General features: G+C 39.6%; 1 protein-coding gene across 2 annotated transcripts; it reads left to right on the forward strand.

Annotated features, from left to right (window-relative positions):
* The first annotated feature begins 46 nt into the window (after window positions 1–46).
* Window positions 47–17,701, forward strand: zfyve21.L (zinc finger FYVE-type containing 21 L homeolog). 2 transcript variants are annotated; one of them, XM_018229031.2, is made up of 8 exons: window positions 47–238; window positions 6,658–6,708; window positions 7,767–7,935; window positions 8,910–8,985; window positions 9,918–10,009; window positions 11,409–11,462; window positions 13,102–13,244; window positions 15,874–17,701. In XM_018229031.2, exons 1-8 carry the CDS (start codon window positions 113–115, stop codon window positions 15,907–15,909), a joined length of 747 nt encoding a protein of 248 aa, XP_018084520.1. In that variant the 5' UTR covers window positions 47–112; the 3' UTR covers window positions 15,910–17,701.
* The last annotated feature ends 980 nt before the right edge of the window (window positions 17,702–18,681 follow it).

Genomic DNA, 18,681 nt, shown 5'->3' on the forward strand with positions numbered 1-18,681 from the left:
TAAGCGCTCACGCTTATTTTTATGGGACAGAGGATGTGGGTGGGTGAGGGATGTGCTGATTGGCTGAGCTGCACCAGGGGCGTGCCTCTTGCTCGTGTGAGGTGGGGTAAAGATGTCCACCGTTCGCGATGGAAAGAAGCTGGTTCGGTCTCCCAGCGGGCTTCGTATGGTCCCGGAAAACCGAGCGCACTGCAGCCCTTTCTGTCTGGAGGAACCGCCTTGGGTGCCTGACAAAGAGGTTTGTTGGCACGTAACTCTTTTCTGTGTGTGACTTTCCGGCTGTGTTCAACTGCAACTCCCACGCCCCATTTAATTAAGAGGTGTCATCATGGTAGTCTGGGATTTGTAATTCACAAGCTGTTTGAGAGACGGCATTTGCCTGAAGCTTCTCATTTTTTTTAAAGTTAGACGTTTGGGGACGGACAGAGCAAGCAGCGGCCCTCCTCCTCCTCCTGCTCCTCCTGCTGTTGGAGCACAACTCCCGTTGTCCTGCTGTGTTGGCAAGAGTGCAGCTCAGTGACGGGAGGTGAACTTCAGCAGCAGATTTAGCCTTTAAATGTCTATGGTCCCCTTTAATTGTGTGTGTGTGTTATTAAAGGTACAGTCATATGTAAGCTTAGCAAATACTTTCGTCTGTTTGGGCAACTGTTGCTGCTGCAGAACCTCTTCTAAAAGTAAAATGTAGTAGAACGATGAACACCAGTAAGTGTGTAAGGCTCCCACCCTGCAATACAAGCCCTCACTGCGAGACACAGCACAAGTATGGGCCCCAGACAGCACTTTGGGAAACAGAAGGCACGTGTATGCTTTGTATAGGAATGATGTGTGTAATATGCCTCTAATATGATAGGGAATGTCATCCATACTGTGTGATGTATGTCCTGCTTCATGCCTGACACTTTATATCTGGACTTGTGTCCCAGCCAATAGGACAGTGCTGCTGCTTTAACCTTGTGTGTTGCCTTTTTATTCAAACCCTGACCTGTGGGATTATGTATTTGGGCTCCCAAGTACTTGGGAGCAATATTTCAAAAGAGAGATGTGAAGACCTCCAATAGTAAGAAACGATCAGTTAAAAAAAATGAAAAATACGCTGGCAGTGTATGAGTAAGTGCCCCAACAGGCATGAAACGCGTTAGGTCTTATCATGTCCTAATAAAAAAATCTTTTTCATTTTTTTAACTGATCGTTTCTTACTATTGGAGGTCCTCACATCTCTCTTTTGAAATATTGCTCTGGACTTGCACCTTGGGACTGAGGTGAACTGTGAGTAAAACCTCTCAGGCTATTTTGATTATCAAACTTTTTGATTTATTTTTGAGTAGTACAGTATTTTTGCTCTTGTATGGCATTGGCACAAACCTTGCTATTACACATTGTTTTCAGTCCCAAGTAGTTTGGCCAATAAATCTACATTGTATGTCTCTGTACTGTGTGTATCGGATCACCTTTAATGGGGTTGTTCACCTTCCAAACACTTTTTTTTTCCGTTGTTTTCAGATCGTTCCCCAGAAATACAGACTTTTTAATTACTTTACATTTTTTATTTTTTTTATCACTTTTTTTCAAAATATAAGTTTAAAATTGTATGTTCCTGTGTCTGGTTTTTCAAGGCTGGCAGCTCAGTAATTCAGGTGCAGACTCTAAACTGTTACAATTTTGTAACATTTACTTGATACATTTCTCATCAGCATCTCTGGAGTATTAGCAACTATTGTATCAGTTCTAAAGCTGGCTAAAACTGAGTTGGCAGCTTATTGGCCCTTGTGTGGGGCCCTCAAAACGGGCTTCCCCGATCAATATCTGGCCAAAAGTCAGGCAGATGTCGATCGAGTAGGGTTAAAAATCCCATTGGACCGCATCTGAGTTGATGTTGTCCCGCAGTCCGTCCGCCCGTTCTCCTGCATTATGATCCAATCATTGGGCCCTAGGGCCCACGATCGAATCAGCCCCATATCGGGGAGAGATCCACTCACTTGATGACATTGCGTGGATCTCCCTGTGTATGGCCAACTTCACAAGCTTGTACTATGTATCATGGGTGAGCTCCACCATTACCATGCTACAATCTGCTCTATGTCAAGCTTAAAAAGCTGCCTGTAATGAAACTCGGTGATTCTGACAAAGATAAGAAATGTATCAACTAAATGTGTCCATTTAGAACAGTTTACAGGGTCGGCGACCCCCCCCAGAAGGTGAAAAATTAAACTTTACTCTTAAAATATTAGAATAACGGTCACACATAGAAAATAGAAAGTAATTGGAAAAAGTATTTTCTGGTGGCAACTGAACTGAAAAAAGTGCTTGAAGGTGAACAATCCCTTTAAGTTAGCTTTTAGTTATAAAATGGCTAATTCTAAGCATCTTCTCAGGTTCTTTTTTTTTTTTTTTTTTTTTTTATATATAGCTTTTGAATTATTTTTCTTCTTCTGACTTTTTTCCACTTTCTAATGGTGGGTACTGACCCCCATCTGAAATGCAATGCTCTGTAAGGCTACACATATTGTTATTGCTACTTTTTATTACTAATTTTTCTATTCAGGTCCTCTCCTATTATTCCAGTCTCTTATTGAACCAAATGCACGGTTGCTAGGATAATTCTGAACCCTTGCAACCAGATTTCTGAAACTGCAATCTGGAGAGCTGCTGAAAAAAAAAAAAATAACAAAAACCACAAAAAAACCCAATAGCAAAATTGTCTCTGAATAGCAGTCTCCACATCATACAAAGGGTTAATTTAAAAGTGAATAACCCCTTTAATTGTATAGTAGTAGAAGTTCACTATATGGCAAGGGAGGGATTATCTGCACTTGGCTTGTTGTTTGCAGTTTGCCATGTTTGTGCTTTGTTCAGAGCAGTGGAACACTGTAGTCATCACATTTTATTGGTTAAATTCCACAGCACCTCCCTTGAGCTTTCTGTTCCGTCTGCTGATGTGAGAGCACAAGCAGTGTCTGGGAGGAAAATAAGTAATTGTACAATTGCTGCCATATTCACTCCCACATTTTCAGTGAGACGCAGCCTTTCCCTTGGACATTTGTGTGTAGGAAGGATGTGCAGGCCCCACTCCTTTCCTACTGCTTCCATTCTCTTTCTAGAATCACAATCCATGAAGTGGGAAATAAGCTTTGCTTTGACATCACACTGAACTCTGTGCTTTCTAGGTGGTTTCTGCGTTTAGCCATATATGTGGGCCTTGTATATATTTAGAATTTTACAGACTGGGAAGTCCGTGGTTATGTAATTTGTACAGATGCTGGCAATAATAATAAACCTTCAGTGTCATGATTGTACATGTTACAGCTGGGGCCTAGCAACAGCCACATTTGATATTGGTGTAGTCTGTATGTAAGAGCTCCCCAAACTCAGATTTTTGGATTTTTTTTTTTTTTTAATGGGCCTCGCATGTGGTACTCAGAGAAGAGCAAGACTTGCAGGCTTACAGTACTCAACCACTGACTTGCCCTGCCCCCTCCCAGTCATTGCCCAGATCAGTCCCCATTCAGTGCCTGGCACCGGTTACACTGCTCCCTAATCTGCGAGTTTTGCAGCTGTATCAGACTGATCAGCCAACACTCACTAGCCTGCTTATTTACCAACACCCGATGTCTTCTACTACTTGTATATCTACTCAGTAGTACAGGTACTAATTGTGATTCCAAGCCTAGGCCTATACCTATATTTGCCAACACTGCTCTGTTTGAACAATCCCTGGTTTTTACTTTCATGATTCATATGTAACATTAACTTTTTAATCCTTTAAAGGAAAACTATACCCCCCTCCCCCCGACCAATATAGGTTTCTATAAAAAGATATTGCATAAAAACATATGTAAAACCCTGCTTCATATAAATAAACCATTTTCATAATAATATACTTTTCTAGTAGTATGTGTCACTGGGTAATCATAAATAGAAAATTGCCATTTTAAAAAAAATAAGGGCTTCCCCGTGGGATCGTACGATTCACTGTGCACACAAACATACCAACAAACCATACATGTTAGGTCACATGAGCCAATTAACAGACAGAGTTGTGTCTTTTGCTTCAACACTTCTTTCAGTTAGAGTTGTAGTATTTCTGGTCAGGTGATCTCTGAGGCAGCACAGAGACCATCACGAAATGGTGGCTCAAGGCAAGAGATGTAAAAGGACTATAGATAGATAGATAGATATATATATATATATATATATATATATTCACAGGACTTTATACAGGTGCAAAAAAGATCTGTTTATTTTTTACGACGTTTCGGCTTCTATTACTGAAGCCTTTCTCCACTCTGTGTGTGTGTGTATATATATATATATATATATATATATATATATATATATATATATATATATATATATATATATATATATATATATATATATATATATATATATATATATATATATATATATATATATATATATATATATATTATATTCCAGTTTGCTAAAATTCTTTAATGTGCCACTTAATATGATATAAACTATCTATTGCTTAAGTATTCATTTTGGGGGGGGGTATAGTTTTCCTTTAGGTGGTTCACTTTAAGTTTGAGTGTTCTAGAATGGCCAATTCTGAGGAACATTTCAATTGGTCTCCATTATTTATTTTTTATAGTTAAATTATTTTCCTTCTGACTCTTTGCAGCTTTCAAATGGGGGTCACTGACCCCATCTTAAAAACAAAAGCTTTTTTAGAGTTACACATTGATTGTTACTGCTACTTTTCATTACTTGGGCCCTCTTCTATTCATAATCAAGTCTCTTATTCAAATCAATGCATGGTTGCTAGGGTAATCTGGACCCTAGCTACCAGATTGCTGAAATTGCAAACCGGAGAGCTGCTGAATAACTCAAAAACCACAAATAATAAAAAATGAAACCCAATAGCAAATTGTCTCAGAATATCACTCTCTACATCATACTAAAAGTTTATTTCAAAGGCGGACAACTCCTTTAATGTCATTCATGCAAGTTTGAAGGTTCTCTTAGATTTTAACAGTGATAAGTGACAACAAAGACTTGGTAGGAGTGTTTTTGGCGTTAGCCAGGCATTTGGGGAGCAGTCGCTGTTTAACCTTGCGCTCTTTGCTTCCACAGTGAATTCTAGTTGCTGGGGACTGCTCCCCACTGATGTTAGCCAGCTCTAGCTGCTATAATAAATGCACTGTGATACATTCATGCTAACGTCTCACTTGCTGTTACTGTACATTTCCACACAATGCCACATGTACACAATGCGGAGCTCTCTCTCGTGCTCTCTATAACTTGCTATTCACTGGAGCAGGTTACAGGTTCACTTGGTGCAGCAATTCCAGTTACCTTTGAATGGGAGCAATTTCTAGCATCTGACCTCTGCCATGGAGCTGAAAATGTTTGTGATTCAGTCTTTTACAGGTATAGGATCCGTTATCCAGAAAGCTCGGGACCTGGGGTTTTCCGGATAACGGATCTTTCCATAATTTGGATCTTCATAACTTAAGTCTACTAGAAATTCCCTGTAGGATGGGAAAAAAAGTAGAAAAGGCACAGTTTACATAGCACATAAATGTATTGGACAGGGCTTAGTTGTTATATGCTGTGTAATCTGTGCCTTTTCTCCTTTTTTCCAGCTTGAATGGCTGCCCCCATGGCTACACAGCAGCTTGTTTATATAAACCATAGTTGTCTTTCTGAAGCAAACACACCAGTTTTACTAGTGCAGCGCAACAGTATGTTATATTTTAATTGCTTTGATACACTTTCATTGTTTGGTGTTACTGTTCCTTTAACTGCCATTACATTTTAGAAATTATTGTAAACTGAGGAATCTTGTACTAGTGAGTGTGAACCTGCTTGTTCTGCCCAGATGACTTTATTGTGCTGAGCTTTTTTACAGTAGCTTTTTTTTACAGTAAGGCACGAGGGGAAAGTACAAAGGGCATTTGCTCTGCTTTTTCATACAGAAAGAAAATACTGTTTCAGATCTCTTTAGTCTGTTATCTTATTAAATATATTAGTGTGTGTGTTCAGGTACAGGTATGAGACCTGCTACACAGAATGCTTGGGATCTTATAATGCTTTGGATAAAGGATCTTTCCATAATTTGTCTGCTAAAAAAAATAAAAATAAACATTAAATATATCCAGTAGAATTGCTTTACCTACATTATAGCTTAATTGGGATAAAGTTCAATGTATTGTTTTTTTTTTTTTTTTAATTATTTGATTTAACATGAAATCTATGGTAGATGTCTTACTGTAATTTGGAGCTTTCCGGATAACCTATTCTATACCTGTACCTCAATCATCACCTTTAACCAGTATTGTTTTTAGATGGCTTTGACTGTTTCTTTTTATCAAGTGTAGCCTTTAGTTTCTCTTAGTTTAAGGCATACTATTTTTATACCTATTTTGCACTTTGATTTGCTGAACCCTGTCCCAGATTGACTCCATATGTTAGAATAATTGAATTAAAGGTATTTCCTGTTTAAATGACTGCTGGCTTTATAGTAACTTGGCTTGATAAAGCAGTGGGGTGGAAATGAGGAAAGGTTTCTTGCTGCAGAGGGAAAAGAGCCACATCATTTGTACAAATGGGGCAAATTATATAATTATGTGATTGTTGTATTGTTTTTTATTAGAATGGAATGTAGTAATTTATTGCTGCTTGTGTTGTCTCTAGTGCCCTCGGTGTATGCACTGTGATGCAAAGTTTGACTTCATAACCAGGAAGGTAAGTGAAAGACATTTGTAATTGTTCTGAATGGATCTGGTTTTCTTATCTGTTGTGCACAATCAAACACCAAGCATACACACTGCCCCAAGAAAACCTGCCGTACACTCTACAGAGGGGTGTGTTATTCCATGCAGGTTTATCTTGGTTTAGGCTAGATTTCTCTAAATCACTTTTATTAGTTTACATAATACCAGCGATAAAACAAAAGAACAGGAAGTAGATAAAAGGGAGTGGCATAGGTGGACATGTAGAATAAGTAGTTGGAAGGGAAAGGGTTAGGCTATATCTTAATGTATCTGGTGAGAAATAACATGCCCTTCTAGAATCATTCCAAACCTTGTGACCTATCAATGTTGTGGTGAAAAATGTATTTTACATGGTTTACTGCATTCATCTCTATTTTTTTATCTTACTGTTGTTGAACACTACTTCCAGCTTTCCCTAATGGCCACTGACTGTTCCAGAGTCTCCGGCTAGAAAAAAACATCCCATGTGTGACATATCCCTCCTTTTAAATTGGGCCACACCCAATTTAATTCACATCCGTGTTACCACAAGACCATGTCCACATTAATGGTGGTCCAAACAAGACAAAATCACTATGGCACAACTGATCCAGTTGAATCAGTGATAGGTATTTATTAGCTCAAAAAACAAGTGGCAACGTTTCGGGCCATCACTTATTCAACTGCATCAGTTCTGCCATATTGATTTTAAATTGTTTGGATACAATTTTTGGGCTTTGGGCCTTACACCTGATGGCAAATGACACCAAACCGGTGTTGCATACTGGTGGAAGCACTCCATCTTGGAATTCACATTAATAGTGGTAGCGCACCAAAAAACAAAATGGTTGGTGCTCATTGCAGGGATATCATTCATATTATGTCCAAAGGTGCAGGGGTTTGGCAACGTAAACATTAATTCTAAAGAAGAGAGAGCTTTGGGCAGTTAAGGTGAACATTTTATGGGAGAAGAGGATTTAAAGGCACAGGGAAATTGTATAGTTTTTATAAAATAAAAAACTGAACCAGAGCTTGACTGTCTTTCCACAGCATCACTGCCGCAGGTGTGGGAAATGCTTCTGTGATAAATGCTGCAGTAAGAAAGTGCCTCTGCCCCGCATGTGCTTTGTGGATCCCGTGCGTCAGTGTGGAGAATGCTCTGTCATTTCTCAGAAGGAGATGGAATTCTATGACCGCCAACTTAAAGTTCTGATGAATGGTAAGTACCCCAGGAACGAGCTTGATAAAAGGGCAGAGTTGGGCCTGAAACATTGTGCTATTGTACCCTAAAGCTGAAATAAAAGCATTTTATTTAAGAAAGGGCCATTCTAATATTCATTTTCTGAAATATCCTGCTGGAAAGTGGCTCTGCATCACACAAGACTGAGATTTGTGCTAAATACTTAAGCTGGTCACAGGTCCTTCTGTCTGACAATCAATCTTTGTTGTAATCTCCTGACCTACCTCTAACCATTCAGATTAAATAAAGCAGTAGAAAGGAAAAAAAATCGGACTATGTTCTGGCCATCATACAGCAACTATAATATAGTTATGTCAGACCAATAACTTTCAGCAAATTCGTTCAGTCACCTTCACCTGTGTATTGTGTTCACTCTCCAGTCATGCCACACCAGGAGACCCGCAAACAATTTCAGCAAACGTAGGTATGGATGGAGCACATAACTCGCAGACTCTGCCACAAATCAATATTTATTGAATCGCAACATGCTGAAAATGTCTGACAAATACTAATGACAGTCACCCATTGATATTGTCAGGCAATAGATGCAGAGATATACTAGTTACCCAACAGAAGTCTCACCTGACTGATCGCCCTAGCATAAAAAATGTCTGGATGACCTACACATCGTCCAAAAATCATACAAAACGAAGACTTTATCTTTGCATCTATGGCCATCTTTACACACTTCTGTCATCTCTTGTATTCTTAAAGACCCACCTTGGGCCTGATCAGGCTCATACAATTGTTCGGCAAATGGTCGGATTATTCTGTGAGCCTATGGAGACCCATTGCAACTCTACTGCAGACTAGGAGGAACTGGCTGAGTAGGGCTACTGCAAGGAACAAAGCTATCAGTACTGTTTGTAACTGCAATCACATAAGTGAATTATCTCAGTCATGGCACAACCTGGTTTGAAGACAAAAAGGCTTTTTTTTGTGTGCTTTTTCAGGAGCTACGTTTTCTATCACTCATGGATGCTCTGAAAAATCTGAAACCTCTGTGTGTCGACTGTCCAACAATCACAGGTATCTGAACACTGACAGAACACTATATTTGCAAAATAAACAATGGTTTTGAATCTTGTAAACCTGCTTTAGGCAATAGCAGACTGTTCTATTATCACATGATCTGGTGTTTATGGATGGGAAATGCAGTCTGTCAATGCCTCCCACTGGCATGGGGTGAGTGTGTTGTTTCCCACTGGCCTGGGTTTAGGCATTGGCAGACCATGAAGTGGGTCTCTTTCTACTTGGGAAGATAAAGAAGCAGGGCTGACCGGCACTCAAACGGATCCACAAGACCAGAGATATTCAGTTAAAAGATAAATTTATTGGTAAAAAAATTATAGCTTCATCTCCATCCACCCTACGCGCTTCACACCCTTCAGGGTGCTTTACCAATAAATGTATCTTTTAACGGAATATCTCTGGTCTTGTGGATCCGTTTGAGTGCTGGTCAGCCCTGCTTCTTTATCTTCTGCTGTACCGCTCCCCGAAGCTGGGGGTCTGGGGCTGGTGCATCCGGACCACTTTCGCTGTTTGGTGAGTAACTTTACAACTAATTCTGGAGCACCTTGTCGTTCTCTTTCTACTTGCACCTTGCTTTTATATGAGCAGATCTGGTGGCTCAGGGGAATTTGGCAGTATGCTAGTGAATTCATACACTGGAATATCTGACATTGCCACGGTATCCTGAAATAGGCCAGTGTGTGGTACATGGGTGCAGCTGGAATAGAACAGGCCATGGCACTTGAGATTTCCCTGAACATTGGGATATATACACTCTTACTACTATTTGTGTCCATGTACAACAAGTAGCATTATTCCAATGGACCACAAGTGATGTAAAACATTCTGTGCTTATTTAGCTATATATAATTGTGCTGCAGTATTCTGTTATTTTTCCATGAATTCCTTCACTTGCTCTGTATTAATATCATTTCATTTTTTTGTAATAGATATTTGTTCCTTGATGGGGAAAGCCATTATGAAATAGAAGTTTCTCGGATTTTAAGTGTCCAGATACTCACAGAAGGGTTCACTCCTGGAGGTAAGATTCCACAACAGAGTAGCTTGTGGTGTACAACGTTTACATTATAAACTGGCAGTGCCTGGTAAAGCAATTGGTAGTCAGACAAACATGGATGTACACAGACTTAAAGGGAACATGTCACCCTAAGAAATAATTTCAAATCCTATATATCATGTTAGTCAAGCCAAATAAACTTTACTTACAATATAGAAATTATTTAAATCTTGTTCCCTTCAGTCTGAGAATTTACAATCTCGGCAAGCAGGCAGCAGCCATTTTGTAAACACTGTTAAGGCAAGCTTTGCATTATCTAGAAATCTTGTCTGAGCAAGAATGAGGCACCGGATACCCATGCCTGTACATTGGTTACAAAGTTAGATTGCAAGGAAGGGAGGGGGGGGAGGGCAGTGACATCTAGGAAGTACAGAATGGAAAGTGAAAGTAAATGCCTAAGGCATAGGGCAGGCAATAAATGATTGACAGCTGAGATTTTTAAATGTGTTTGATAGGTATGGATGTTTTAATTAAAAAAAAAATTGAGTTTCGTTGAGTTTGAAAAGGACTTTTTCTTGTACAGCTTTTTATGTCTGGGTGACCGGTCCCCTTTAAAGGAGAACTAAACCCTAAAAATTAATATGGCTTAAAATGCCATTTTATATGCTTATTTTAATTGCAACAGCCTAAAGTTTCAGCATCTCAATAGCAGCAATTATCCAGGACTTCAAACTTGTCACAGGGGGTCACCATCTTGGAAAGTGTTTGTGACACTCACATGCTCAGTGAGCTCTGAGCAGCTGTTGAGAAGCTAAGTTTAGGGGTCGTCACTAATTATCAAGCAGAAAATGAGGGTTTGTCTGTAATATAAGCTGATGCTACAGGGCTGATTTCTGTGCTGCCATGTAGTAATTCTGTATTAATTACTAATCGTTGTATATTGTGTCATTTCTATTCTATGTGTACTGTATATTGTGAGTGGGTTCCTAAGCTCAGTAAGTGACAGCAGCACAGAGCATGTGCAGTGAATCAGCAGAAAAGAAGATGGGGAGCTACTGGGGCATCTTTGGAGACTCAGATCTTTACTGCTAAAGGGTTGTGGTTGCCTCGAGCGGTTCCAGAAGCCAGAATCCAGAATCATTGATATAGTCGTATCTAGTAACCTAGATGGGACACTCATGTTTGCACACATAAATCAGAAGAGGTTGTAGTCCCAATGAATATTCACACAGGTTTTCTGGTGTCCCTCACAGCCTAGATAAGACAGACCACATGATAGTTTGTTTTCAATGGATCTAGTAATGCACCAGGGTTAACTACAAATGCCAATTATGTACTGTATGTTTTTGTTTTTTCTTCACACACCAATTGCCGTTCTGATGTGACCCTCTCTCTTTAATGCTCACTTGCTGCTTTGATATAGATAAAGATATTCATACTTACACCAGCCTGTTGGAGAGCCAGTGCATTACTGAAGGTTAGCAGTTGTATCATGGCGTCCATTCTGTCAGCATGTTGTGTTTTAGCCGCTGATTAGGCCAAGACGGAACAACTCCTCTGCATCTGGACGTCTTTCCCAATCTTCACTTTGTCCTTTTCATTAAATCTATGCAGAGCCATGTGAAGAATTGGATGGATATGCACTAATCTGTTTGTCATTCATTGATCATTAATTATCCGTGACATTAGTAAAGCTTGGAAATAGATATGTTTAATATGTTGATCAGCAGCCTTTGCAATGCGTTGGCACACAGCTGCTCGCCCAAACTACCATTACCTCTCGTTTAAAGGGACAGTACACCCCCTTCAGCACAAGGCCTTTCCATTGCACTAATATTTAATGTTTTGTTTATTATATTAATCAAGAAAATGATGTGGCTTGTTAGTTCTTGAGCTAAACAGGACAAACAGAGAAATTTGTCCCCTGTAATGTTCCGCTTCTGGAGAGCAGAACTAAGGTATGATTATTAGAACCAACTTAAAAATGTAAGTATATAAATAATCCATATGGATTGCAAACGCTGCTTAGTGAAACATCTATAAACATCGGTATACAAGCTTTACTAGCCGTTTTTAAAGGAGCAGTTCACCTTAAAATGAACTTTTTCTATGAGGGAGACAGGGACATTCTGACAATTTGCAATTAGATGTTTATCTTCTGTTCTGCTGCCCCTCTTCCCTCCCCAGGCAGATATTTAATATGCTGTATAGAGGCCATGCCTAGTGGCCCTCATAGAATCACAAGGGATAAACATTAATAGCAAAAAAGATTTGTCTTAATAGTTTATCCATTGTGTTTCTATTCAGGCAGCCTCCTATTTAATTTCCAGTCTGCCATATAAACCCATATAATCCGCTGTAATGTTAAAAAAAAAATAACTGCAAGTTGTCAGACTGCAATTCTGCATCATAAAAATATAGTTCATTAAAGGTAACCACTCGGTTCAAAGAATCCGTGTCAGATTTGCATGCACATGATTTAATTTCCAATGCATGATGACATGCCTGTTTGTACCTATGGGACTGGCATGTAGGCATGTCCAGTGGGGAAAAAAAAGGCTGGTCGTTTCATCAAATGATTTGTTTTTTTTCCCCAAGATAATCATTTTATTTTTGAATAATTCTTCATAACAAAGATGTAGTTGGGTAAAGTTAGAAATGGGAACTATACCCTCTTGTCTAATTGTTTTCCTTTTATTTATAACCACACCAATATGGCAGCTCCTGCTCATATGTATAACTGCACTTGTACAAAGTAATGGTTTGTGCTCTCATTCTGAACTGTCTGCCACCAAGAGACCCCACAATATAATGATCATATAGTTTAGACTGCCTGTTTATCTGCTCTTGTATGCTGGTTGCTCTAAGAGAATTCTTCTACTATCCCAATCTTTGTTATGGATGAAGCTATTGGTGAAATCCTACAGTAACAAATGACAAAGCAACTGTTGTCTTTGTGGGATGATTGTGTCCAGTTGGATCTCCCAGTAACCTTGGGCTTTGAGTTTCTTTTTAAATTGCTCTCTATTTTTTTTTTTTTTTTTTTCTCTCTGACTTGCCAGACTATATTTCCTCAGGGTCAGTAGCTGATATGTGTAGATTTTCCCCTCACACAGGAGGAAACAGCCGTGCTATCGGAATGCTGCTCCAGTATAAGAAACAAGGTTCTGACGACTTAAAACAAATGAAGTTTACTACAAGTGAAGATATCAATTGCAACAAGAAGATGTCTGCATCATGGCTGGCAGCAATGCACAAGGTAATGGATCATCTAGATCAGTAAAGTTCTACATGCTGCTGAACACCTAAACATGTGCTCCCAGGACAACTAGTAAGGTCCCTTTAACATCTATTCAAGGAAAGATAATAAAGGCTATTGCTTTCTTAAAGGAGAAATCAACCTGTGGGGAAAAAACCTCGTATCCCCCACCCCAGATAGACCTCCCTCCCCAGGGAAATGCCCCATACTCCATACTTACCCCTCGCCACAGATCCTTCCAGCAAAGTTCCAAAGTTTCAAACCGGCAAACTGCACCAACTGTGAATGTGCAGAAATACGGATCTCTCAGCTTACAGAAATCACGGAAGATGGATGCGTGCAACTTCGCTGGAATAATCTGCACAGAGCAGTAAGTATGGATTATAGGGAGGAGGAGGTCTACCTGGGGTGGGGGGTACAGGGTTTTTTCCCCCACAGGTTGATTTTCCTTTAAAAATGAATTGCTGCAAGAACTGCTGTATGTTTTACAAGCAGTTGGGACACTATATGAATAAAAAAGGATATCCAGATATTTCTCCCCTCTGTACTATTTGCAATTAAATAAAAACAATATACCAGGTGCTAAACTGACCTGTCTGCAGTCTCTCGCCCATCTAAAACCTTTGGTGCATTATGAAAAGGAATAACATGACAAAGGAGCCCTGAATTGTTGAGCAGCTGCAATCCATTTATCTAGGCAAGAATGGGGCAACATTTCACTCTTAAAAGTACAGGTATGAAATCAGTTATCCGGAAAGCCAAAATCTAAAAAAAGCTTTGAACATCTCCCATAGACTTTAGCTGGCCACAGACTCAAAGATCCGATTGTACGAATAGAGGATTCGTACGATTTTCGGACCATGTGTGGAGAGTCCCGACATTTTTGTCTGGCGGAGATCGTTGATTGGACAGGTTAAAAGATTTCTGTTGGATGCCGATAATATCTCTGCATGTATTGCCGATCGTACGATTTTCAGTGGGAGACTGTCACTAGCTTTGGTTGGATATAGATATCGTACGATTGCTGTCAGGGGCAGAACATTGCTGATCTGTTCTTTTACTACTTTATTTGATCTGAATGGTTAGTGGCAGGTCAGGAGATGGGAAAGTACGATCGTACGATGATTTGTACGATTGGATCTTTGCGTCTGTGGCCAGCTTTAGGGGGGTTTTACTTAACTCCGAATGCAATTTTTTTTTTTAAATCTTACTTTTAAAAAAATTTTTTGGAATTTATTAAACCACCGAGGATGGAAAAGTCAGAATCTGAAAAGTCCCAATGCTTTTTTTTGATGTGCGCTGGGTTTTCTAAAGTTTTCAGGTGGAAATTCCGAAAATATTGTGAAAATTGGATGAAAAAATGTAAATTATTTTTTTCATTTTCGGAAAAATGTAAGTATAAATAAGCGTAAAAAAACCCGAGCGGATTTGATCGGAATTTGTATCAGAAAATATGAAGATAAATTCGGACTTTGATAAATAACCACCTTCATTTTATCCAAATAATTCAAATTTTTAAAAATGATTTCTTTTTTCCCTTATAATAACAGTGGCTTGTAATTGATCCCAACTAAGATATACTTTACCCTTATTGGAAACAAAACAACCCTAATGGGTTTATTTCATCATAAATTATTTTCTAGTATATGCAAGATATGAAGATCTTAGTTATGGAAAGATCCATTATCTGAAAAAACCCCAGGTCCCAAGCATTCTGGATAACAGGTCCTATACCTGTACAGTAATTGGTCTCCTTTGTTCTCATTTGGTTACAGAGAACTGGTGCAACATGGTGGGAGACTTGCCATGAAACTTCACATGAGAATATATTTTTCATTACAAAATGTTCTCTGTTTCAACATCTGATATGTTGTATTTATACTTTTAGCAATTAAAGGGGTGGTTCACCTTTATCTTTTAGTATGTTATAGAATGACTAATTCGAAAAAACCCTCTTCAATAGGCTGTTTTTAAATTCAGCTTTCAAAAGCAAATGTGTTGTAAGGCTACAAATTTATTTTGCTACTTTTTATTACTCCTTTTGTATTCCAACCCTCTCCTATTCATATTCCAGCCTTTCATTCAAGTCGGTGTGTGGTTGCTATGGGAAACTTGGGCCCTAGCAACCAGATGAAACTGCATAATAGAGAGCTGCTAAATAACTCAAAAACCACAAATAAAAATGAAAACCAATTGCAAATTGTCTCAGAAAATCACTCTCTACATCATGCTAAAGGTTAAAGGTGAACAGCCCTTTTTAAATATAGCGTTTCTATGATTTGCAAATCATCCCATTCTTTTTATTTACATTTTATAGGGTCTCCTAAATTTTTTTGAAACTAGATTGTAACTTTTTATATATAATGGTAATGGAAGTGATCAAACCTTCAAAGTACTGCGTATTACCTACAGCCTCTATGCTGTATTTTCTCTCCAGATTGTAAGCTGCTCGGACATCAGCCCTATTGTATTCTATCTGTATTGTTGCCTGTTTCTGTGAGGAGCTACTTACAGCATGTAGTGCAGGTGTCCTATGTCTGAGCCCATAGTACTCTATTTAAACGTATTAGAAGTCTATAGATGTGCCTGGATGTTGATCACTCACATATCTGTACTGTTCTATTAACAGGCAGCAAAGCTCCTTTATGAATCTCGAGAGCAGTAACGGAGGAGGAGGATGAAAACAAGTTGGATGGGTCCCAAGCATTAAAGCAGCGGCATGAGTGGGTGCACCCTATGGGACCTCACTACAGATCCTTTGCTGGAAGTAAAATGGACTCTAATCTCCTAAAACATACGCAGTGACACCTTTGTTGTATCCCTCTGTTTCAGTTTACTGTGCAGTATATCCATTGCATCAAATAGTTAAAAACCTGTGCCTATTAGAAGCTGGTTAAGGGGTTATGTAATAAAAACCACAAAGTTTGCCCCGGAGCAGTAACCCATTGCAACCAATCAGCAGGTAGCATGTACTGGTCACCTGTTTAAAGGGGACCTGGCACCCAGGCTTTAAAATCTGTGCAATAAAAGTCCTTTCCAACTTGAAAATGAAACCTAAATTCTTTCTACTCAAGTATCCAAACCTGTTATAACTACTAGTATCCATACCTGATCTGCTCTCACTGAAATTCTACTACATTACTCTAACACCCATCCAGCAAGCACAGGTTTTAGCTATTTTACTTCCCTGTATCTGTTACTGCACATGGGAGAAACAAAGCAGCGGTGCTTCTGCGTGTGCCTGAGGGGAGCGGCGTCTGTCCAACTTCCATCAAAAGATCTGTACAGATAGACAACGACTGCTGATTTGGACTCGTATACACTAGTTCCTGTTTGCAAACCATGTTAAGAGCTAAATATAAAGCTGCAGTTTGAGCCTTTTCTAACCCTAATTATTTACCTTAATTGTGCAATATATGTATACATGACCTTTATACTGATGCTTCAGATTTAGTCTCACAAGCAAGGCTGTATATTTTGTTATTCTCTGTTCCCAGTGTAGCCCTGGGGTGTTGTGTAGGCCTCGTGTCTGAGGAGATGAACACTAGATAAGCCTGGGGAAATGAACTCACTAATTTCCTGTGCAAAAATGAACTTTTTTTTTTTTAAACTATAGATCTCAGGTTCCCACTAGTAAAAGCACTCTGGTTTGAGCACTAAAAGTATTATTGTGAATAAAATATATATATTTTCTTTTTCCACACTATTAATGCTAATCCCTGCATTGCATTGACACAGAAGTGGTAGGTTTCTGATTATTCCTCCCAGCAATGACCGATGCTGCTCCTGTAGCTGTTTGTTGGAGCATGCTGGGAATTGTAGTTAAACAGCTGGAGAACTAGAGGTTGGCTATGCACTTACGTTTCTCTGTGAGAGTTCAGTGGCACATCACTGTGAATTAAAGCTACTGCTTCTTCTGTCATGAACTAGTCCCATGCACAGTCACTCCTCTGAGGCCAAACTCACTTACATTATCCATCCCCCTCCATGGCACATGTGCATATAGGCAGCAACAGACTATCATTTGCTACTACAACTGTATGGCCAGGATAGTAAAACCAGCAGCATGCTGAACTACACGTGACGTTGCTGGGAGTTGTAGTTTACAATCACCGGGGGCTGCAGGTTTTATTCACCTGTTTTACAGCAATGGAAGTGCCTTGACCACATTCTGCAAGTGCTGACAGATTGATGGCTGATCTGTGCCAATAAAATAGAACCTGGTTTATGCTTTGAGGGCACAAAGTAGCAATAGAGCAACAAGGTTGTAACTACACGACCCATTTAAATGGCCCAGCCTATCTGTGGATTCATGTAAAGTAGATTTCATTTTGACTGTGGACTTTGATAGCAAGGCCTCTTACTACGCATCCTGCTCAGGGCTTTCTCTTAAGCTTTTGTACAGTTTCATGTTTACCTAATAAATAAAACGAAATAAAAGCACCATAATGAATCTATAGAATTGTCCTACTGATTCTGTGCATGGCAGGCTGGCTGTAGGCGCTGGGAAATGGTGAGAATTACAAAAGAAACATGAGAGCGGCTAACGGAGAAACATTGCTTGTTGTTTTTCAAATGCCGGCAGTCAAAGTTCAAATGCTTAGGGTAAGGGCACACTGGGCGATTCGGGGAGATTGTCACCTGGCCTAATCGCTTGGTATTTGCGTCGATCAATCTCCCCGAACGCCTTCCCTCTGTCTTGCGCCAGCTATAACGAAAAGTCACCTGCGGCATGGCACACGCGGCGCTTTGTATTCCGAAGTTGCCTCACGAGGAAACTTCGAAATACGAAGCGCCGCGTGTGCCATGTCACAGGCGACTTTTCATTATAGCTGGCGCAAGACAGAGGGAAGGCGTTCGGGGAGATTGATCGACGCAAATACCAAGCGATTAGTCGCCAGGCGACAATCTCCCCGAATTACCCAGTGTGCCCCTACCCTTTGGCGGGATCTGACCCGCTGCGACAAAATGCTGGCGACAAAACACATGCAATGGAAATAAGGTAATCGAATGCATTGTCGGATGAAGTCGCATCGTTGATCCGAAGCAACACGACTGTCGGATCAACGCTGCGACTTCATCCGACATTTCTATCTCTTACCTTATTTCTGTCTCGTGCAATTTGTCGCATCGGATCGTGCCGAAAACGTCCATGTAGTCCTACCCTTAGGGGCAGATTTATCTTAATGGGAATTTAGAGCTTAATTAATAAAAACTCACCCACTATTCATTCCTATGGGATTTTTAGAACTGTATTTTATCAATGGGTGAACATTAGAGTTCACATTTGATAAATATGCTGCTAAGAATCCCATAGGAATTTTTATATAAATATACCTTTTTAGTAGTAAGGGCCATTGGTTAATCTTAAATAGAATATTGCCATTTTAAAGAACTCGGGTCCTCCCTCTGGGACCATACAATTGACGGCTCCACC

Source organism: Xenopus laevis, chromosome 8L, assembly GCF_017654675.1.
Source record: "Xenopus laevis strain J_2021 chromosome 8L, Xenopus_laevis_v10.1, whole genome shotgun sequence".
Classification (NCBI taxonomy): domain Eukaryota; kingdom Metazoa; phylum Chordata; class Amphibia; order Anura; family Pipidae; genus Xenopus; species Xenopus laevis.